The sequence below is a fragment of the Oryx dammah genome, unplaced genomic scaffold (assembly GCF_014754425.2).
Source record: "Oryx dammah isolate SB20612 unplaced genomic scaffold, SCBI_Odam_1.1 HiC_scaffold_26, whole genome shotgun sequence".
Lineage (NCBI taxonomy): Eukaryota > Metazoa > Chordata > Mammalia > Artiodactyla > Bovidae > Oryx > Oryx dammah.
This window is the reverse complement of record NW_024070210.1, coordinates 44546708-44570803: the sequence shown is the minus strand read 5'-3', so window position 1 is coordinate 44570803 and position 24096 is coordinate 44546708. Positions and strand designations below refer to the sequence as shown.

Genomic DNA, 24096 nt, shown 5'->3' with positions numbered 1-24096 from the left:
CTTACTCCTCTTCTCCTAAGTGATCCTGCTCAGAGCACAGGAGCCGCCTACCCATTTTTTCCACCCCGCACTGGTACACAGCTGAGGGGCCTCTTTGTTCCCCTGTCCTAATGCAGACATGGGGAGGTCTTTGTTTGCTTTTCTTAACTTGTTCTAGAAAGTTTCTCTCTACATCCCTACTCTGACTTCCAGCCATTCTCTTCTCCTCAAGGCGAACTGATCCTGCTCTGCAGGACTGTTGTATACCTGTTTTCTCTATTCATGGCAGATGCATGTGATTGCTGAGATCATTCCATCCTCATCATAGAGGCTGAAGTGGGGGTGCATGGACTGGGGTTCCTCCCTTACCTTAGAGATAGGAAATTCTGTCTTTTATTCAACCTTGGAAAAGAGAAAGTACTTTGCAAATGAGAAGTAAGAGAAGCAGGTGGCACCTGCATGTATATTTTTGCTAAGAAAAAACGCCAGCTTTAATTCCTCAAAGGGAAAAAACATCTCTCGGTATTCAGGCACTGCATCAAGTGCAGAAAAGCAGACGTCCCCACCCATCATCATAGGTTTCTTATCAGGAGCGCTGTAATCCTCACTGACTCTCTCTGCTCCAGACCTGAAGCCCCGCGGTGTGGTGGTGAACATGATCCCCGGGCTGCCAGCTCACATCCTGTTCATGTGTGTGCGCTACGCAGACTCTCTAAATGACGCGGACATGCTCAAGTCCCTCATGAACAGCACCATTAGTGGCATCAAGCAGGTGGTTAAGGTAGGAGCTACTTTTTTGACATTGGACCTTGGTATTATGGCTACTTTAGGAACATTTGTGGAAATGACCAGATGCCCAGACTTTTCCCATCCTACATCTCCAGTGTTTGGTCACCCACATGCTTCTTCAGACCAGTCAGGGGCCCAGTCAGTGAAAGACGCCAAGCTATTAGGAAAAGACAACTTAGGTCAGACAGCCCTAAGGGTGGGACACTGCCAGTCACACCTCAAGTCCTTACCTGTAAGACTACAACCTGATGGCCACCACCCCATCACGTCTGTCCCCTCAGGTGTGAGATTCTTGACTGTAGGGAGTATGTGTCTATCCACGTAACCAGTTTGAATGCCAGGGAATAGGAATAGCCGCAAAATTACTCATCTCTTCCCTTGGCACTTATATAATTCTCCCTTATAAAACCACAGTATATACTTCTATTCTTAGCCCAGACATGAAGATAAGGTATATGTAAGGGACCAGTAAAATATAGATCCATTATCCTTTATTCCCCTTCCAAATAAGAAGTAAGGTTTGATTATGAGATATATTTAAAATGTTTAGTTGGGAAAGTCCTATCTCACTTTTAGTAAAATATGTGTTCTAGAAAAGTCATGAGCACTCAAACCCTATCTTAAATACGCTTGGGAAAAAGAAGAAATAAAAACAGTGAGTGCATCAAGAAATGGGTAATTATTCCACCATCCAGCCTGCCCAATTTTATACTAAGAATTCAGTATTCATCAAGAGTTAGGAGTAGAAAACTAACATTGATTTGGTGCTTTACAGTCAGTCTTCATGGGAGCCACCGATGTGTTCTTAGAAGAGACTGCCATAAATTCATGTTTTTCCTCTTCCTATTTTCATAAATTGGGTTTTCTCCAGACACACTTGCTTTATGTTCCAGGCAAATGCTGTGTGTTGTAGGCACACAGCATTTGCCCCTTCTTGCTACTCTGGAATGTTTAAATACTTTGAAAGTAAAAGAACATAAGGAGTATAAATCCTTTCTTGTGAGCATCTTCTATCTCAGCTTCTTCAGCAGCTCCATGCTCCTCCCACTCCAGTGCACAGCACATTAAAGCAACCCTCACTTGTTCCACACACCCCCTTGACCACTGGGCCTTTTTCTCACACACCCACTCCTGGCTGTCAAAGCACTTAAAATAGTTGTCTCCACCAATTATTTTTCACTCCTTGCAGTTTGGCTTCTACCCACATTACTCCACAGAAAGATCACCAGTAATTCCTCTTGCTAAATCCAATGGTATTTTATTAACTTATTCTCTTTAAGTAGATTAAACAGTAGCAGCACCTCTTTGAAACTCTCTGACATTGTTTTTTAAAACCCAGGGCTCTCCCAGTTTCCTTCTTATCTCTCTGGTCTTCATTACCTCTGACTCCTTTGCTCATTCCTCTCCTTCCTGTCCCATAAGTTGGAATGTTCTTGCCAGCAGAGTCTTTGATCCTGAGCTCTTGTCTGACCACCCTTTTCCTTCAAGGAGGATATCCTTCTGCCTCTCTCCTGTGGTTTTCTCAGCTGCCCTGGTTCCCCATCATTTCTGCGTCCTCTGAGTTTTTGCAGCACAGCCTATGCCTGTCATGTAAGCTGTCAGCCACCTATTTCACTGTGTCCTATATATGTCATGTCTGTCTTCCCAGTCAGAATGTGACATTTGGAGGCCAAGGACTGAGACATTTCTCAGGCATTCCTACAGTGCCTGCTTCAAGTGTCATAACAGATGATATAACCTGTACAGAAGTACTTTGCAAACCATAACCTGCTAAATAAATATGACTTTATTTTCATGTTGTTGTTGTTCAGTTGCTCAGTCATGTCTCTTTGCAACCCCATGAACTGCAGCACGCCAGGCTTCCCTGTCCTTCACTATCTCCCAGAGCTTGCTCAAACTCATGTCCGTTGAGTCGGTGATGCCATCCAACCATCTCAGCCTCTGTTGTCCCCTTCTCCTCCTGCCTTCAATCTTTCCCAGCACCAGGAGGTCTTTTCCAATGAATTTCTCTTCATATCAGGTGCCCAAGTATTAGAGCTTCAGCTTCAGCATCAGTCCTTCCAATGAATATTCAGGGTTGATTTCCTTTAGGATTGACTGATTTGATCTCCTTGCAGTCCAAGGGACTCTCAAGAGTCTTCTCTAGCACTGCAGTTCAAAAGCTTTGGCACTCAGCCTGTTTTATTGTCCAGCTCTCACATCCATACATGACTAGTGGAAAAACCATAGTTTTGACTATATGGACCTTTGTAGGCAAAGTATTGTCTCTGCTTTTTAATATGCTGTCTAGATTTGTCATTGGTTTTTTTTCCAAGGAGCAAGTGTCTGTATTTTAATTTCATGGCTACAGTTACCATCCTCAGTGATTTTGAAGCCCAGGAAAATAAAATTCTTTTTATAGTATAAATTTAATAAAGTCTTTAATGAATAAAAGAAGAATTATTTTGGTCAAAAGCCACCAGCTAGAAAAACAAGTAAGATATGTCTGTTCTTGGCTCAGAACAATAACAAAATCCATCTTTGTCTTTTTTTTTTTTTTTTTTTTTAAGGAACATTTAGAAGACTTTGAGATGCTGTCCTTTTGGCTTTCCAATACCTGTCATTTCCTCAATTGCCTGAAGCAGTACAGTGGAGAAGAGGTAGGGATGCCTGCCTGCTCTGTGTTCTGTACTGCCCACCAGTCTGCAACCCCCTCGTGGGCCTGAGTTCACTGGAGGAATTAGGAATCAGATTGCCCAGCCCAGGGACATGCTCTGCTCCAACTGGTCTCCTGGCTTCCTTCTTACCCAGGAGACCAGCTTCACGTCACCAGCTGAATGGAGGTCACAGGCAAACTTCCAGAAGGAGGTTTAGACCTCGGGCATGATACTAAGCCTCAGTGTCCTTGACTTCCAAATTACATGAGGTGGATTCTTCCCTGGTGGTCCACTGGTTGAGACTTCATCTTTCAAGGAGAGGGCATGGGTTCAATCCCTGGTTGGGGAGCTGAGATCCCACATGTCTTGCAGTCAAAAAATAACAAAACATAAAACAGAAGTAATGTTCTAACCAGTTCAATAAAGACTTTTTAAATGGTTCACATCAAAAAATCTTTTTAAAAAATTCATGAGATAGATTCAGTGATTTTTTATTTTCCTTCTGGCTATACAATTCTGAAGTTGTTAATGTTATCACTCCAAAACACAGCCTTTAGTTCAAGCTGCCTACTTTTTCATAGCTGTTATCACTACAAGATTTTGGTTATTCCTCCATCATCTGTAAATCCTTTGCCATTCTGACTCTGCTTTCAAGGGGCTGACATTATAATGAAGTTCTTCACCATCAAGTACTCACAGAGCGTTATTTCATTGACCTAAAAGAACAAAAATGACTGGGATTTTCAATGCCTATCAGTAGTATATAGAGTTCTGGTATCTCATACCTTTACAAACACTACGTATTGACAGATATTTTATTATTTATCAGTCTCATGGGTATAAGATGATACTCTGTTGACTTAAATTGTAATTGCTTGATCACTAGCAAGGTCAAGCATCATTTCATATGCTTACTCATCAGTTGGATTGTTTTTTAAATTGCCTAGTCACATCCATTTTCCGTTTTTCTTAGGGGTGATTCTTTTTTCTTATTGATTTGTAGGAGGTCTTTACATAGATTGTGGCCTATCACTGACTTTTGTTTATGGAGTCGTTTGTCATCCACAAGTTTTGAATTTTGATGTACTTAAATCTATCTGTCCTGTTCTTTTATGATACATGGTTCAATGTCCTGTTCAAGAACTTCTTCCCTACCCTGAGATCATGAAGTTCTTTTTTCTTCTAAACTTATAATTCAAATTTAGAGCTCATAATTATGCTTTTATCCATATTGGTGTGATTATTTATCCCAAATTGACATGTGAAGTAATGATCATATATCTTCTTTCAGGAGAGAAAATAAAATATGAGTAATCCTACTAGTGTTATAGAACAAAAGGAGAAATAAGTAAAGAAAATCCAACTTCTAACCAAAAGGAACACTGGGGCAGAGAGGGGCACAGACCAGTCCTTTAAAGATAAGCTGGCATCTGTGTGGCTTTAACGGGAGGCATATCATCACCATTTTTAAAAATTTATTTATTTTTTAATTGCATCACCATTTTTAAAATCCTTTCTTTACGCACTTTAACCATGTGTACAATGTTTTTTCCTTGTCTGAAGATTCTTTAATTACTATATTTTTATTTCTAAAATTCCAATGATTCTTTTTTACCTCTGCCTTTTACAATGTCCTATTCTTATCTTAAAATTTTTTTAAAATGTTACTTCTTTGAACATTGTAAATGTATTACCATGTTCAGGCTGGGATGCTATAACAGAATACCACAGACTAGGTGGCCTAAACAACAGAAGTTTATTTTCTCACAGCTCTGGTGAATGGAAATCTGAGATCAGGGTGCAGGCATAACTGGTGAAAGTTCACTTCTTGAATTGAAGATAGCCCCCTTCTCCCTATGTACTCACATGGCCTTTCCTCAGTGCATGGGATAGAAAGAGAGATTGATCTCTCTAGTGTCTCCTTTTATAAGAACACTAATCCTATCAGATCAGGACTCCCACCCTTGTGACCTTGTTTAACGTTAATAACATGGAGACAGAGACCCCATCTCCAAATCTAGCCACAATGGAGGTTATGGCTTCAAGATATAAATTTGAGGGGGAAACAAATACTCAGTACATAACACTCATTAAAGCATTTCAGATTGGCCTATACTCTGTAACTGTAAAGTTATGAATCTCATTTATTATATCTATCAACCTCTTACAGCAGTTTATTTCCTTGGATGCTTCGCTGTTTTTCCTATGAGCTTCCATGGGGGTTGTTTTCCAGTGTAGCCTAATTCTGGAGGCACATATTTGTTGAAAAGTTAAACAGAACAGTAGTATTTACAGATTCTTAGATTCAATCAACTGTAGATCATGGAGTACTATATAATACATAACTTAGTGGAAAAGGTCCACATGTAAGCAGACCTATGTAGTTCAAACACATAGCATTTAAGGGTCAAGTGTAGTTAGTTATAGAAAATAAATGCTATCCTAAACATTAAGAATTCATCTGATACAGATCAGACATTAAATGTAGGAGTTATAGTAGAAACTTATTGTAATATCATTAGATACAGAGAGAGTATTTTAATTTCCTATGTGTCTACATTATTCTAATATTTATATGTTCAAAATTACTTTCAGGAATTCATGAAGCATAATAGTCCACATCAGAATAAGAATTGCTTGAACAATTTTGACCTTTCAGAATACAGACAGATTCTCAGTGATGTGGCTATACGAATATATCATCAGTTCATTATTGTAATGGAAAATAACATTCAACCAATAATAGGTAAGAAAAGAACCGATGACTAAGAAATATTTATGATATTGAGACCTTAAAAAAATGAATCTGCGTGGAATGTGTAATTGAAAAGCACATAATTTTTTTAAGCCAATAGTAAAATAATTTATTGGTTTAGTCTTATCCTTTTCTGTCCCATCCTTCCCCCAAAGAAAGCAACTAAGTCATGTTGACATAGGTGGTATTCGTCAGTAGGGTGATACTTAGTACTCATAGTAGCAGAAAAGGCCAGTGTGGTGTTGACAATCCAAATTGTGATTTGGTCATGTTTCCCGTGGTATAAGCAAATGTTCACACAAAAACGTCTACATCTCCCGAAAACAAGCATTAATTTTCAGAGGTGGTACAGCCATGATACTCAGAAGGAAAAGAACCATTTTTTCCTCAAGTAATAGTATTTTTAGAGATTTTTCCTAACCACAATGCAAATAAGAGATTCACAATATCACCTACATAAGTATGCTTCTCTACTGTAGCTTCAAAGAACATAATTTTAAAAGAAGAAACTTTATAAATGCCCACTATTTAATTCTCTGATTGCCTAAAGTGATTACATATATAAAAGTACATGGGTCATAGTTTCCTTTCTATAAGCGGGATCCATCCTGTAGGGAAAGGTTTGGGAAAACTGCTGCTAGTTATGTGGCTAATCCTGATTCTGAGCCAAGTATTTTTGAAATCCTAGAGCTCCACTCAAATTCTTGTATACTTTCTTTAGTTTTCTGAAGTTTAAATACTGTTGGCTTTAAGTAGTTCCAGACCGTGAGTTGTCACGCTAACCAGCTCTCTCTCCTGTCAAGCTGAAAGAAGAGGAACTGTTCCCCTGCTGTAGATGGTGGTTCATTCCCATCCACCGCTTACACCCCTGTGTTCCCCAGCCCTCCGTCCGTCCGCTGTCTCTGCTGCAGCCGTATCCACACTAACTCCTGTGAACGTTGTCCTACTCCTGAAACAGACGCATGAGCGCAGGGGAAATAGCTTCTGGGTGCCCCCACTGCGTGCGCAAGAAAAGCTTCCATTTTTCTCTGCAGTGCCAGGCATGCTGGAGTACGAGAGTCTGCAGGGCATTTCTGGCCTGAAACCCACAGGCTTCCGGAAGCGGTCCTCCAGCGTAGATGACACGGATGCCTACACGATGACCTCCGTCCTGCAGCAACTGAGCTACTTCTACAGCACCATGTGCCAGAATGGCCTGGACCCTGAGATCGTGAGGCAGGCAGTGAAGCAGCTCTTCTTCCTGATTGGGGCGGTCACCCTGAACAGCCTCTTCCTGCGCAAGGACATGTGCTCCTGTAGAAAAGGGATGCAGATAAGGTAAGACCCATGGGCCAGCACTAACCCTGGAGAGCCTGGCTGGAAAGGATGCTCCTAAAGTCCGAGACTGCACACTCTGCCCGCCCGCCCTCCTCAAGAGCGGCACTGCTGGAGGGTGTGCAAAATGACTCTTAGAGCCATGGAGATGTCAGCCATCTGATCCCAGACCCTCCTCCCATCACTCTACCTATGCTAACTTGACACTCTAGCAGAGTGGCTTCAACTAAGAACTAATAACTGTGTATTTTAAATTCTGGCCCTCTGTGGTTATCATATATGCAGCCAGTATTTGTTGACCGCCACCTCTGTGACTAGCACTGCTGGTGGGGGACACAGGAAATAAAGGAAATGGTGATTTGATCCCTGCCGTTGAGAAGCTAAATGATGATCCAAGACCACTATAATGAAGTCATAAATAAGTGGTACAGGAAGTGCTTCAGAGAGGAGAGATGATCATGGCCAGAAAAGTTAAAGAAGCCTGAAGACTGTCTGTGAGTGATCAAAAATGGAAGAACATTCCAGGCAAGGGAATGAGTGGGCAAAGCCATAGTGGTAGGACTGAGTGAGGACCCCTCCTCAGGCAGCAGTAAATATTAATAGCTCTATCTAGATTAAGAGCAGAGAAGGAAATGGCAACCCACTCCAGTACTCTTGCCTGGAAACTCCCATGGACAGAGGAGCCTGGTAGGCTGCAGTCCATGGAGTCGCTAAGGGTCGGACACAACTAAGCAACTTCACTTTTACTTTTCACTTTCATGCATTGGAGAAGGAAATGGCAACCCACCCCAGCGTTCTTGCCTGGAGAATCCCAGGGACGGGGGAGCCTGGTGGGCTGCCGTCTATGGGGTCACACAGAGTCGGACATGACTGAAGTGACTTAGCAGCAGCAGCAGCAACAGCTAAATTAAGTGAAGGCTTATGTCAGGATCTATAGCACTGCAGTAGAGTGGTAAGCTGGACCTAGATTGGGAGGGCGTAAAATGCCAAGCCAAGCATTGAGAGTTCATCCTGCAGACATGGTTATCCAGTTTGTTTTTTTAAATTTCTTTTTGTGTATTTATTTATTTTTGGCTGTGCTGAGTCTCTGTTGCTTTTTGAGGGCTTTCTCTAGTTGCCTTTTATGGGGCTATCCTTCTTTCCAGTGTGAAAGCCTCTCATTACAGTGGCTTCTCTAGTTCCAGAGCATGGGCTCTAGAGCTCAGGCTAAGTAGTTGTGGCATGTGGGATTAGTTGTCTGGTGTTGTGCGGGATCTTCCCGGACCAGAGGCTGAACCTGTGTCCCCTGCTTTGGCAGGCAGATTCTTATCCATTGTGCCACCTGGAAGTCTAGTCATCCAGTTTTGAAGTGTGTCAGCTTCTCTGTCTCTAAACCAAGAAAACACAGATCATTAGCTATTGTTTGAATTAACACGGTCACATGATTAGAAAGCAAATAATATGGGGTAGATATCTAAGATTTTGTAATATGCACATGGATTTGATACCTGTAGGTGACGGGAGGATGTAGGGTGGTGATGATGGCAGTGACACAATGAAAAGTGACCTAAAAAGTTTACTAAGCCAAGTAGTACACAAGAGGCATCCATTACATCTTAGTGTTGGCGAAACTTGGACATCTCTACAAAGCAGTGTGTGAAATTCCCATGATCCCAAGTTGTGGTTTTCAGATACAAAGGAGTATTCAGGAGGGCTGGGCTCTCTGGGTCTCTTCTTCTTCACTGAGAGGAAAGGCTTCTGTTTATTTCCCAGGCTCTGAACAGATGCCCTGAAGTCCTCTGGGGCAGCCCTCAGGCTTATTTAAAGTCAAGTTGTAAACCTACACATGTCACCAAAGTCTTTGCTAAACAATTCTTATTCCACCAGTAGGTCCCCAAGCTGAGTGAACATTTGTCCCCATAGGTGCCCAGCACTCCTTCCTCTTACCAATTGGAAGTGCTGTTAGGGAAGTACTGCCTTTCCGGTGTGTTGCTCTGAGTGAACACCGCATGCATCTTAGAGACATTTGTTCATTCAGACATTGATTCAGCTTCTGCCATAAACAAGGTACTTCAGGACTGGCAATGATTTTACCATGACAACACAAGCACTGCAATAGCAAAACATGAACACAAGTGGAAAATCAAACTCCAAGAAAAGAAAAATAAACAGTGGACAGAGTAGCTTGAAAACAGGCACTGGGCTTTCTGACTGCCAGGAGAAAAAAGCAAAACACCAGTAGCTCTCTGGTCTCATCTGGCATGGAGAAGCAGACCAGTTCCTGGGAAAATGTAAAAGTTTTCCTAGTACATAGTTCTTTTTTTGTTCCTTGTGGGCTGCCGTCTATGGGGTCTCACAGAGTCGGACACAACTGAAGCGACTTAGCAGCAGCAGCAGCAGTCATAAATTTATAAAAAATATTATCTCATGTGGAACTTTATCTCACTATCTCCACAGTAGCATTTTTATTGCAAGTTCCATTGTGGTTATTTTGCCCAGGCATCATACATATATTTGGCTCTGCTGGATCTTCATTGCTGTGCAAATCTCTAATTGCAGCAAGTGGGGGCTACTCTAGTTGCAATGTGCAGGCTTCACATTGCATCAGCTTCTCTTGCTGCCGAGCATGGGCTCTAGGTGCAGGGCCTTCCGTAATTGTGGCTCATGGTTTCAGTAGGTGTGGCTTCCAGGCTCTAGAGCACAGTCTTGACAGCTGTGGTGTATGGGCTTAGTTTTTCCACGGCAAGTGGGATCTTCTCGGATCAGAGATTGAACCCGTGTCTCCTGAATTGGCAGGTGGATTCTTTACCACTGAGCCTTCAAGGAAGCCCACCCAGGGTTCTTTGATAAGAACCTAGGTAGGGCCTGTGGAGATAGTTCTGTTAGGAACCGGAATGATGTGGCCCAAGTACAGACATTGCTTGTTGTCCTGAGGGAATCTGGGGAGAATACAAAAGGCATTGACTTGGGTCTTGGAGGACAAGAAGGATTTCAGCCCAAGAACTAGAGAAATGAGCACAGGCCTCAGTGAAGAAATGCTTAGGGCAGGGTATGAATAGCCCTCCTTGAAAGGAGAACCAGAGTGATGGGTGGATCTAGAAAGATGACTTACAGAGACAGAGCAGAGTGCCAGCATGAGAAATGCATGCTTTAGTCCCTCAGGAATGGCAGCAACCTCAGAGTTTTTTGTTTTTCAGAAGGCTTTAAACTATGGATTCTTTTTCTTTTTTAAGTAGTTGTGGGATTATTTGGGTCATAGATTTCATCTTAGGTGAGTCTGGTAGTTTTGGGTTTTCAAAGAATTAGTCTGCTTCATCACAGTTGAGGTAATGTGTGTATCACTGTTCAGAATATTCCTTTATTATTCTTTTAATTTCTGCGGAATTTGTAGCAACGGCCCCTCTTCCACTCCTCTGTGGGTAATTTGTCTTCTCTTTTCCTTGGTCAGTCTTGCTACAAGTATACCAATTTTATGATCTTTTCAAAGAACCAGGTTTTGATTTCATTGATTTTGTCTTATTTTTTAAATTTAATGGATTTCTGTTACTGTCTTTTTTCATTCCTTCTGCCTACTTTGCATTTAGTTTTCTTTGCTTCTAGGTTCCTAAAGTAGAAGCCTGGATTATTAGCTCTGAGACTTTTCTTTTCTAACATAAGCATTTAATGCTATACATGTCTCTCCAAGCACTGCTTTAGCTCTATCCCCCAACACACAGTTTTGATATATGTTGTTCAGTTCCTTTCTGTTCAATTCAAAATATTTTTTAATTTCCCTCAAGTCTTACTCTTTGACTCTTGGATGGTATAGAAGTGTGTGTTGTTTAATTTCCAAGTGTTTAGAGACTTTCTTGTTACCTTTCTGTTATTGATTTTAGTTTAATTTTGTTGTGCTTAAAGAATATACTTTGTCAGTCAGACTCTTAGAAACAAAAGGTAGAATGGTGGTTGCCTGGAGCTGATGAGAAAGAGAGAAAAAGGGAGTTGTTGTTCAGTGGATGTACAGTTTCAGTTTTACAAAATGTTCTGGGAGCTTAGTTTCACAACATGGTGCATATAGTTAAGACTGCTATGCTATACACTTACAATGGTTAACATGGTAATTTTATGTTACGTATTTTCTACCACAATTTTTAAAAAGATCTCTGGATGCACACAGGTTAACATACACTGTAGATTATGATGCTAGAGTTCCCAACCATCCCACTTTGTCTTAGACTTTCCCAGATTTATTTTTAAAACACAAACATATAAATACTTTTACATTGAAAAAAACAAACTTTATATTTGTTGTTGGTGGTCAGTCATTAAGTCATGGCTCTTTGCATCCCCGTGAATTGCAGCACACCAGGCTTCCCTGTCCTTCACCATCTCCCAGAGCTTGCTCAAACTCAGGACCGTTGAGTCAGTGATGCCATCCAATCATCTCATCCTCTGTTGTCCCCTTCTCCTGCCTTCAGTCTTTCCCAGCATCAGGGTCTTTTCCAGTGAGTTGGCTCTTTGCATCAGGTGGCCAAGTATTGGAGCTTCAGCTTCAGCATCAGTTCTTCCAATGAATATTCAAGGTTGATTTCCTTCAGGATTGACTGGTTTGATCTCCTTGCAGTCCAAGGGACTCTCAAGAGTCTTCTCCATCAATTCTTTGGCATTCAGCTTTCTTTATGGTCCAAATCTCACATCCGTACATGACTACTGGAGAAACCATAGCTTTGATTAGACGGACCTTGGTCAGCAAAGTAATGTCTCTGCTTTTTAATATGCTGTCTAGGTTGGTCATAGCTTTTCTTCCAAAGAGCAAGTGTCTTTTAATTTCATGGGTGCAGTCACCATCTGCAGTGATTTTGGAGCCCAAGAAAATAAAGTCTGTCACTGTTTCCACTGTTTCCCCATCTATTTGCCATGAAGTGATGAGAAAATTTATATGATTTCAGTTATTTTTAAATTGGTTAATACTTGCTTTTATGACCCAGAATACAGTCTACTTTTGTGAATATTCCAAATGCAGTTGAAAAGAATGTACCTTCTGTTGTAGGGTAGAATATTCTATAAATGTCAATCAGACCCAATTTGTCAATGGTATTTTGGGGGCTTCCCTGGTGACTCAGACAGTAAATAATCTGCCTGCCATGCAGGAGACCTGGGTTCGATCCCTGGGTCAGGAAGATCCCCTGGAGAAGGGAATGGCAATCCACTCCAGTATTCTTGCCTGGAGAATTCCATGGACAGAGGAGTGACTAAGACTTTGACTTTCACTTTCATTTTTCATTGTTCTGTATCCTTGCTGATTTTCTGTCTACTAATTCTATTGACTACTGAGAGGTGTATTGAAGTCTTCAACTGTAATTATGAATGTGTCTGTTCTTTCAATCTGTCAGTTTTGCTTTGTATATTCTGAAGCTCTGTTTTTCTTACACTCTGAGTAAGGTGCATACACATTAAACATTGTTAGGTCATCTTGGTGAGCTGACCCTCCTATCATTATGTGGGGGTCTCTCTTTATCCCACCCTGTTAATTTTCTCTGCTTTAACATCTACTTTATGGACTTCCCTGGTGGCTCAGATGGTAAAGCATCTGTCTATAATGCAGGAGACCCAGGTTCAATCCCTGGGTTGGGAAAATCCCCTGGAGAAGGAAATGGCAATCCACTCCAGTACTCTTGCCTGGAAAATCCCATGGACAGAGGAGCCTGGTAGGCTACAGTCCATAGGGTCGCAAAGAGTCGGACACGACTGAGCGACGTGAGTCAGTCATACCTTGTCTGAAAGTCTACTTTTTAATTGGATCAGTGTTTCCGTAGCATACCTTTTCCCGTCCTTTTGTTGTAAACTTATTTGTGTAATATTTGAAGTGTCAGTTTAGCTCAGTTCAGTCTCCCAGTCGTGTCCGACTCTCTGCGACCCCATGAATCGCAGCACGCCAGGCCTCCCTGTCCGTCACCAACTCCCGGAGTTCACCCAGACTCACATCCATCGAGTCAGTGATGCCATCCAGCCATCTCATCCTCTGTTGTCCCCTTCTCCTCCTGCCCCCAATCCCTCCCAGCATCAGAGTCTTTTCCAATGAGTCAACTCTTCGCATGAGGTGGCCAAAGTACTGGAGTTTCAGCTTTAGCATCAGTCCTTCCAAAAAACACCCAGGGCTGATCTCCTTTAGAATGAACTGGTTAGATCTCCTTGCAGTCCAAGGAACTCTCAAGAGTCTTCTCCAACACCACAGTTCAAAACCAGCAATTCTTCAGCGCTCAGCTTTCTTCATAGTCCAACTCTCACATCCATACATGACCACTGGAAAAACCGTAGCCTTGACTAGACGGACCTTTGTTGGCAAAGTAATGTCTCTGCTTTTGAATATACTATCTAGGTTGGTCATAACTTTTCTTCCAAGGAGTAAGCGTCTTTTAATTTCATGGCTGCAGTCACCATCTGCAGTGATTTTGGAGCCCCCCAAAATAAAGTCTGCCACTGTTTCCACTGTTTCCCCATCTATTTCCCATGAAGTGATAGGCAGCATATATTTGAGTCCTTTTTTTTTTTTTCATCCAGTCTGACAATCTCTGTTTCTTTATTAGTATATTTAGACCATTTTACGGAGAAGGCAGTGGCACCCCACTCCAGTACTTTAGCCTGGAGAATCCCATGGACGGAGGAGCCTGGTGGGCTGCAGTCCATGGGGTCGCAAAGAGTCGGACACGACTGAGTGACTTCACTTTCACTTTTCACTTTCATGCATTGGAGAAGGAAATGGCAGCCCACTCCAGTGTTCTTGCCTGGAGAATCCCAGGGACGGGGAAGCCTGGTGGGCTGCCATCTATGGGGTCGCAGAGTCAGACACGACTGAAGCGATTTAGCAGCAGCAGCAGCAGCAGCAGCAGACCATTTTAATTTAATGCATTTATTGATATATGTTATATTTAGATATAAATCTACCATTTTGTTATTTTCTATTTGTTCCGTCTGGTTTTTATTTCTTTGATTTCCTGTTTCTGTCTTATTTGGGGTTCTTTGAACATTTTTGGCATCCTTTTTAAATTTCCTTATTGTGTTTTCTCTATATCTCACTGTATCTTTTTTAATAGTTGCTCTAGAACTTATAGTATCATACTTACCTTTTTCAATCTATTTGGAATCAATGTCTTTTATTTTTAAATTGGGTTTTTAAAAAGCTGTTTATTTGGATTTTTTGGTCATGCTGCATGGCATGCATGATACTGGTGCCCCAGCGCAGGACTGAACCCAGGCCCCTTCACCAAAAGTCTGGAGCCCCAGCCACTTATCACATTAAGCGATACCATCACATAGGCCCCTTTCCTCTCTTCAGTTTATTTTGTAGTTGTCTTATGCTGTGCTTCTACATACATCAAAACCTCTACCAGACAATGTTACAATTTTTTGTTTCAGTTCACCTAGGATATTTTCAAGGGCTCAAAAGGAGAGGAATAGTCTTTTATATTATCCAGATATTTACCATTTCTGTAATTTCTTCATTTCTATTGTTTCAAGTCTCACTTGTTCCCCCCAGATCTCATTTTCCTTTTGCCTGAGAAAATTATTTCAGTAATCCTTAAGAGAAGATTCACTGGCAATAAATTTCCTTTGCTTTCTTTAATCGAAAAATATCTTTATTTCACCTTCTATACTTCACCTATACTTCCTGAAGTATATTTTTGTAGGCTGCCAATGTCTGGGCTGACAGTCCATTTTTTCATCAGTTTTAAAATGTTTCACTTTTTTCTGGTCTCCATGGTTTCTGATGAGAAATGCACAGTCATTGAATTATTATTTTCCTACAAATAATGCATAGTTTTTCTCTTATTGATTTCCAGATTTTTTCTTTGTGTTTAGTTTACCACAGTTTGATTATAATGTGACTAAGTATGGATTTATTTGAGTTTAGCTTCTTTGAGATTCTCTGGACTTCTTGAATCTGCAGGTTTGTGGATCTCACCAAATTTGGAACATTTTTAGCCATTTCTTCAAATGTTTTGTCTGCATCATGCTTTTTCCTTTCCTTCTGGAATTTCAGTGACACAAATACTAGAGATTTCATTGTTTTGTTACCCCTAAAGTTCTGTTCTTCAGATTTCTCCTTTGGACTTTCAGATTGCATAGTCTTTGTTTGGTCCCTTGAAGTTCTCTGACTCTATTCTGCTGTTGAGCCCATTCAGTGAGTTCTTTTGTTTCTGTTGCTGTATTTTTCAGCTCTACAATTTTTCAGTTATTTTTTAACATCTTGTGTCTTTTCGGAGATTTTCTGTCTTTGCATGTATTTCAAGATAGTTTGTCTTTACTTTTTGGAGCATTTTGTGATAGCTTCCTTTGTCAGATGATTCCAACATCTGTGTCCTCTCAAAGTTGATTATCTATTAATTGCATTGTACAATCTGATGAGATTTTCCTGTTTCATATGCCTAGTAATTTTGAATTGTATTCTGGACACGTTAGTATTATGAGACACTGAGTCTTTAAATCCTGTGGAGAATGTTGATCAAATAACAAATAACCAAATATCAAATAACCCACTGGGGTTCAGGTTCTGGGAATAATATTGATTCCTTGGTCAGCTCAGTTTTCAAAGCCTTTGTAATGCTGTTTGCTTCTGTCTTATGTGTGACACACAGTGGCCAGTCTGAAACTTGGGTGGTGCTCAATCCATAGTTTAGTCCTCAAAAGTTTTAAGTGTGCAGATTCATGCATGGACTCAGGGGAGTGCCCAGGAGTTCATAAGCAAATTTAAGGGTCACCTTCCCGAGCTTTTTCCTCTCCATAATACTCCTGGTACTTTCCAGATCTCTGAGGACCCTTTCCTTTGTCCTCCAGACAGAAATCTTGGGCTTTACTTAACTCACTGTGCTACACTCCCAGCACATGTCCCCAGGTGTTCACCCCCATCCTCTTGAGCTACAGTTCCTCCAGCTGAAGGAAGTTCCTCTCTGTTTTAGTTTGCTGCTGGAGCCTGTTGCCACCACCATAGGACTGTTTGGGGCTTGCACATAACAGAGTGAAGAAAAAGAAAGAAAAGGAGAAATAAGAAAAACAGAATTTCTACCCTCTCTCAGAGTATTAGGACACCCCTTTTCAGCATCTCAAACCAGAACTGGAGGGTTCCTCCTAGAGCTCTTAGTTGACATCAGTGTCCACTGCTGAATTTCATGCTGCTTCGAGTTCAAACCAGTGACTAGCCAAGGGGAAGGTACTGGTAAACTCAGTATTAATTGAGAGATACTTCAAATTCTGGTCTTCTTCCCCACACCACCTGCTACTGTTTACTTTTCAAACTCCTCAAATAGTTGTTCCAGGCATTCCATCCAGGTTTGATAACTGCATTCCGTGGGAGACACAAAATGGAGTGCTTTTTCCAGCTTACCAAGAACTATAACTCCCAATACAGATTTTTGAGTAGGAGGATTAAGGTGCTCAGAATTCAGATTTAGAAAAACTGTGGCAGAATTGAATAGGATGGATTGGAAGGGATGAGATGGGGGGCCCGTGAGGAATCTACTATAATGAGAACTTAAACGAGTGGGACGAAAGTGACAGTGACAGTGTTGGGGGGGTGGGGGTGCTCACCAGAGCAAGAGGGGTCATTTCACACTTATCACCTCCTTATGGAATACATCAACTCAGCATCATTGTCCCAGCGATATAACCCATGGGGAGCTGCTAATCTGGAAGGTCAGAGCTAGAGCAGACCTTAGAGATCACCTAGTTTGCTCAATTTCTTAAACAGCTTCATTGATATATAATCTCCATGCCATACAGTTCACTTGTTTAAAGTGTAGAGTTCAGTGAAGTTTGGTATATTTACTGAATTATGTAACCATCACCATAATGTAATTTTAGAAAAGCTTCATCACTCCAAAAAGAAACCTTAAACCCAGTATCAGCCACTCTTATCCGCTACCCACATCCCACTGAGGAGTCCCCTCCTCCTTACTTCAGTTCAGTTCAGTTCAGTCGCTCAGTCATGTCCAACTCTTTGTGACCCCATAGACGCCAGGCCTCCCTGTCCATTACCAACTCCCGGAGTTTACTAAAATTCATGTCCATTGAGTCGGTGAGGCCATCCAACCATCTCATCCTCTGTCATCCCCTTCTCCTCCTGCCTTCAATCTTTCCCAGCATCAGTGTCTTTTCCAGTGAGTCAGTTCTTTGCATCAGGTGGCCTTAATATGGGAGCTTCAGCTTCAGCATCAGTCCTTCCAATGAATATTCAGGACTGATTTCTTTTAGGATGGACTGGTTAGATCTCCTTGCAGTCCAAGGGACTCTTAAGAGTCTTCTCCAAAATCACAGTTCAAAAGCATCAATTCTTCAGTGCTCAGCTTTCTTTATGGTCCAACTCTCACATCCATACATGACTATTGGAGAAACCATAGCTTTGACTACACAGACCTTTGCTGACAAAGTAATGTCTCTGCTTTTTAATATGGTGTCTAGGTTGGTTATAGCTTCTTTTCCAAGGAACAAGTGTCTTTTAATTTCATGGCAGCCATCACCATCTGCAGTGATTTTGGAGCCCAAGAGAATAAGTCTGTCACTCTTTCCATCATTTCCCCATCTATTTGCCATGAAGTGATGGGACCGGATGCCTTGATCTTATTTTTGAATGTTGAATTTTAAGCCAGCTTTTTTACTGTCCTCTTTCACTTTCATCAAGAGACTCTTTAGTTCCTCTTTGCTTTCTGCCATAAGGGTGGTGTTACCTGCATATCTAAGGTTATTGATGTTTCTCCCGGCAATCTTGGTTCCAGCTTGTGCTTCATCCAGCCTAGCATTTCACATGATGTACTGCATATAAGTTAAATAAGCAGGGTGATGATATACAACCTTGATGTACTCCTTTCCCAATTTTGAACCAGGCCATTGTTCCATATCCGGTTCTGTTGCTTCTTGACCTTTATACAGATTTCTCAGGAGGCAGGTAAGGTGATCTGGTATTCCCATTTCTTTAAAAATTTTCCACAGTTTGTTGTCATCCACACAGTCAAAGACTTTAGTGTAGTCAATGAAGCAGCAGTAGATGTTTTTCTGGAATTCTCTTGCTTTTTCTTTGATCCAATGGCAACATCAAATATGTTTTCTTTCTCTACAGATTTGCTTATACTGGACATTTTTAAATAAATGAAATCATAAAATATGTTGTCTTTTGTGAATAGCTTCATCACTTAGTGTAATGTTTTCATATTTCACCCATGTAGTAGCATGTGTCAGTATCTCACTCCTTTTTACTGTTGAATAACATCTTATTGTATAGATAGACCACAATTTATTTATCTGTCCACCAATTGGTGAACATTAGGGTTCTTTTCATTTTTTGACTATAATGATTAATGCTCCTATGAACATTTGTATATGATTTTTTGTGTGGACCTTTCAATTCAGAGTTGCTGGGTCAGATGGTAATTCTGTGTTTAACATTTTGAGGAAATGCTTGTTTTCCTTAGCAACTGTACTATTTACATTCTCACTAGCAATGTCAGAGTGTTCTTAACACCCTGATTTACCAAGAGAGGTAGAGTAACTTTCCAGGCTCACAAAACAGATTGGTGAGTTTAAAACCCATGCCTCTTAACTCATAAACCTATGATAGTAAGTGACAGAAACCCCAGTGAACTTAGAAAACCTTCTACCAGTTGAAAATTTTCTGCTACTTTAGGAAAAGAGTTCAAACAATTTTTATACCAGTGTAAGTGCCCTCTTGGAAGGAAAGTTATGACCAACCTAGATAGCATATTCAAAAGCAGAGACATTACTTTGCCAACAAAGGTCCGTCTAGTCAAGGCTATGGTTTTTCCAGTGGTCATGTATGGATGTGAGAGTTGGACTGTGAAGAAAGCTGAGCACTGAAGAATTGCTGCTTTTGAACTGTGGTGTTGGAGAAGACTCTTGAGAGTCCCTTGGACTGCAAGGAGATCTAACCAGTCCATCCTAAAGGAGATCAGTCCTGGGTGTTCATTGGAAGGACTGATGCTGAAGCTGAAACTCCAATACTTCGGACACCTCATGTGAAGAGTTGATTCATTGGAAAAGACCCTGATGCTGGGAGGGATTGGGGGCAGGAGGAGAAGGGGACAAGAGAGGATGAGATGGCTGGATGGCATCACTGACTCGATGGACGTGAATCTGAGTAAACTCCAGGAGTTGATGAGTGGACGGGGAGGCCTGGCATGCTGTGATTCATGGGGTCGCAAAGAGTCGGACACGACTGAGCAACTGAATTGAACTGAACTGAAGTCCCCTCTTCAAATATCATTATGAGTTTTTCCTTTAAGATATTTGCAAATCTATTATTAAAGGTACATTAATAGATTTTTTTATAAATTATTGTAGTCACTGCTCTTTGCTCAGATTTTCTCCAAAGTTTATTGCTATTATGGCCACTTACCCTATACCATCATGATCCTTGGAATCATGGATTATGAGAGCTGATCACCTGGCCCAACCCCCTCTTGTTACAAATGAAGAAACTGCTGGACATGGTCCTAAGGATCTTAGTGAACACTTGTACCATGTTAGGACATGCTTGGGGACTCTACACCTTCCCCTAAAGTGTTCTAAATGGATCACCCACTGTTCTCTGCTCCTCTGGCTTTTACTCCAGGTGCAACATCAGTTACTTAGAAGAATGGCTTAAAGATAAGAATTTACAAAACAACTTGGCCAAGGAAACTTTGGAGCCTCTCTCACAGGCAGCATGGTTGCTTCAGGTCAAGAAGACCACCGACAGTGATGCCAAGGAGATCTATGAACGCTGTACCTCCCTGTCTGCTGTGCAGGTAATCAGGTTTGTTCAGTGTCTTCCCGATCCTCACCAGCAGATCATGTGACTGGCATCCCCATTCCTGGCTTAGCTGGCATGGGGTGCATCTGCATCTCTGTGTGCTCTTTGGGGAACATACATATCTCCATGGCCCACCCACTTATCTAACAAGCATTTATTAAATACTAACTCTAGACCTTGAAAACCTAAAAGCTCGTATGGCACATTCCCTGCCCATAAAACCACAGATGTATGTTGGGGGGAGAGGATGTAGGAGTAGAGAAGGCTGGAAATGGGGAATTGTCTCACAGTCATCTAGTTACATGATGTCCTTGCTCCCATCTATGCTCTTCTCAGCTTGTTTTCTCTTTTCTTGGGGAAAAAAATAACACATGGTTCCTAGAGCCAAATTACAATATTAAAGAACCACTTGTGGTTCCCAGCTGTTCCCAGACCACTGGAACCATCATTTCATGGACAAAGTTATCCTTTTCATGGCCTTATACTATCTTATGCATTGTTTGCAGATCATAAAGATTCTTAATTCATACACACCTATAGATGACTTTGAAAAAAGAGTGACTCCATCCTTCGTTCGCAAAGTGCAGGTGAGATGCTTAAGATGTGCCTTTTAATTTTTAGTATGAGAAAGCGATATTTAATGACCACTATAGAAGTTCAGAATTAAAGTGCATGTACCAAAGATACAAAGGAAAGGCACACAGGGAAAATGGCAGAAATCTTCCCTGTCAAATTCCCCCTGTTTTCAGAACCCATTTTAGCCCTGGTGGGAAGGGACTGCAAACACCAAAACCATGACTCACAGTCTACATACCTTCAGCGTGTCGTTTCTCATCAGCTTTGAGCATAGACAAGGGAACAGAGGCTGAATGGAAACAGAGAACCTACGTACTCATTTTTTCTTATTTTAATCCCTAAAGTTTCTTTCCCAATGCCTTAGGGCAGCAGTTCTCAGAGTTTCATTCACGAGTCTTTGGTGAGGTGAGAAGGAGTGGATCCTTGAGATAATTTCAGAGTCTGCAAAGTCTTCCTTTTTCCAAATATATACCTGTGTGAGGCAGACTTTTCTTCACACACTGCAACCAGAATAGCAAAGCACTACAGGTGAATGCAGAAGCAGATACAAGATTCCGCCTGTCATATTAAGCCAGTCATTAACATTTACAAAATTCTAAAAAACAATACTACTTCTCAGTAGTTTTTTAAATTTTCTTTCAAATTTGAGTTATTTTTCAATAAAAATATGTTAACACATCTTGGGCTTTTCTTGTTATTTTAATGAATTAATAAGTATTTTAAGTTATTGTTTTATTACTAATATGATAAATATCCATAGCTCTAACCACATGCACGAAAGCTGTTTGGGGTCCTCAGTAATTTAAGATTTTAAAGGGGTCCTGAGACCAAAAAGTTTGCAAACCACTGAACTAAAAATAATTGTGAATGCAATAAAAATGTAATACTGAGCTCCACTCATAAGCTGAGAATTATGCCATGAGAATAGGTAAGAATAGAAATTAGATCGATTTACAGTCAGCCCATCCTGGGGGAAATTAACTTCTGAAGTGAAAAAGAGCAAGTAAGTCTTCACGAGAGCTGGCCTGGAAGACCCAAATAGACCATTTCACCTTGTGCTGTGCTGTTGAAAAGCCCTTTTGTGTATTATCTCACATGATTTTGAAAGGAGTTTTTCACTGTTGTGTTTTCCTTACTCTTGACTTCCAGACAGCAACACAGCAGAGTGCACTGGTTCCCTTATTCATTTTCCCCCTGGTTCTCGTTTCAGGCTCTCCTCGCCGGCCGAGAGGATTCCTCACACCTGATGTTGGACACCAAATACCTCTTTCAAGTCACGTTTCCTTTCACTCCCTCTCCACATGCTCTGGAAATGATCCAAATCCCCATCAGTTTTAAGCTTGGCTTTCTCAACAGATTATAGCAGGAGAAAAGAGCATAAGTGCACTTTTCTTTCAAAAGCTCAGTGAAGCTCAAATAAGAGGGAGGTGGCTTGCACCTGATTGGAACTGGAAATGCTTTGGAATGTGATTTAATGAAGAAAACAAGAATTCTCCCAAATGGGCCACATCTCCTCTTGCTCATGGTGATGGTGCTACCGCTGTCATCTTGTAAGAATTAACACACACCAGTTGAGGTTGGAATGGCCACATCTACCTTTGGAATCTCAGCCAAATTTTACTAGAATTCCTTCAATACTCATATTTTCTGCCTGGTGCCTCTATCTTGTGACAAGGGTCCACTCAGTGGGAGTGAGACTCTCGGGACACAGCTTATCCTGTTTTCTAAGGTTCATGTGAAGCCCAGATATTTATGAAGCCACAGATGGGTTCCAGGATTGTCTTTCAAATAATCCCATTTGACCACAACCCATCAGAAATTCTCTCACCCACATGCTTGCTTGATGAGGGTGAGGGTGCTTCACCAACTCTTTTTACTAAAGATACTTCTGCATTAAAAAATATTTATTTCAGGCCCCTCTAATTTTTAAGAGAATATTCAATCTGAAATAAATCATGAAGTATTTTTATGTAAATATTCATTTAAAACTAATATATCATTCAAGTCTAACTCCCATATCATTTATCATCTCCTCCAAAAGAACACGTCATTAAATTTTCTCTGCCAACATATTTGCCATAACTTTTCATTGTTTAATATCTTTCATACAATGACTTAAAAAATAGTTTGAAAAGGCAACCTAAATGATTTTTTCTGTCTTATCAGCATTCAAATATGTTTTAAGATTTCCTCATAAAAATAACTGAAAGATTATGTCAGTTCCTTCTTTTGAGAAATCTCCCAAGTTTTGTGGGAACTGACTATTCCTTGTTCCTCCAGGTTTCCTTATTTCTTCCTTTCAGAGCAGAAAACGTGACTTGATAAGCACTCCTAGCCTGTGGACTCAATGCTCTTCCATACCTCTCCAAAGTCACAGGCCATGGCTGACTCTGTAATATGGGCATATACCTTAGGAGTAGAAATAATCCATGATGATGAATCAATGTCACCCTTCCAATACGTAATAATGTCTTTTCATATCATAAATGATCTAATTTAGTTCACTCAGATATATTGTATATGAAGAAATGAGAAGTAGAACTTTGTAATACTTTAATCAATAAAATTACCACATGATCTGGGTCAAATTCTTTTATTTGCCAGGAGATTACCTGTTTCCTAAGTGCACAAGGTTTATGCTTTTCTTTAAGGGTCATACTTAAAGATGCTGGAAATGTTACAGATTCATAACACCTCATAAAACATATATAAAATTTTTTAGCGAGGAGGTAAATATTCCCTCTTTGGTTGTATCTCCATGTAGCTCCCAGACTGTGCCAGCATTAGGGGCTACTTGGCAGAGAGTTGGCTGGGTTTTGATTCACATGGATTTTGCCTTCTTCCTGCCCCCTTCCAAGTCTCCCCTACACCACAAAGAGCCCATCACTCTTCCTTTTTGGCTCCCATAGCCCAAGCTTCCTGTCTGTTTTATAGCACCCATCATGGGCTATAGGACAGTAACACTGGCTGTTCCCTCCGATACCCGGTGAGCTCCTGGAGAAAAGGTCATCTCAATGCTAGCAAGTGGAACTTCAGGAGCAGAGTCCTACTGGAGGCGGCAGGGTTTGTAGGGGGTCAGTCTTGGGAAGGAGTAGATCTTGTTTGAAGACAAGGGGACCTGCAGAGCCTGAAAAGCGTACGCATGGAGAAAGGGGCAGGGGAGCGCTCACCGCACTGTCTTGATCCGTTCTACAAAGCCAAAGGTGGCAAGGGTGGCTAAAACCTTGAGGTACTGATGGGGTGAGGACTGTGAAAAGGCAGGAGCTGCTGCTAACCTTCAGTAACAGGTA

At 41.1% G+C, this 24096-nt stretch overlaps 1 protein-coding gene and 1 non-coding gene across 2 annotated transcripts in view; both read left to right on the top strand.

Annotated features, from left to right (window-relative positions):
* MYO5C (myosin VC) overlaps nt 1-23389 on the top strand; it is a 100742-nt gene extending 77353 nt beyond the window's left edge. Inside the window, exons 35-41 of the mRNA XM_040227605.1 lie at nt 606-760; nt 3318-3407; nt 6000-6150; nt 7194-7476; nt 20051-20225; nt 20737-20817; nt 22017-23389. Of these exons, the coding sequence (XP_040083539.1) occupies nt 606-760; nt 3318-3407; nt 6000-6150; nt 7194-7476; nt 20051-20225; nt 20737-20817; nt 22017-22169 (1088 nt within the window). The 3' untranslated portion in view covers nt 22170-23389. The remainder of the gene's footprint in view (nt 1-605; nt 761-3317; nt 3408-5999; nt 6151-7193; nt 7477-20050; nt 20226-20736; nt 20818-22016) is intronic.
* Nucleotides 12995-13066, top strand: TRNAY-AUA. The gene has a single exon. It is a non-coding gene; the product is annotated as a tRNA-Tyr (tRNA).
* Nucleotides 23390-24096: the final 707 nt, after the last annotated feature.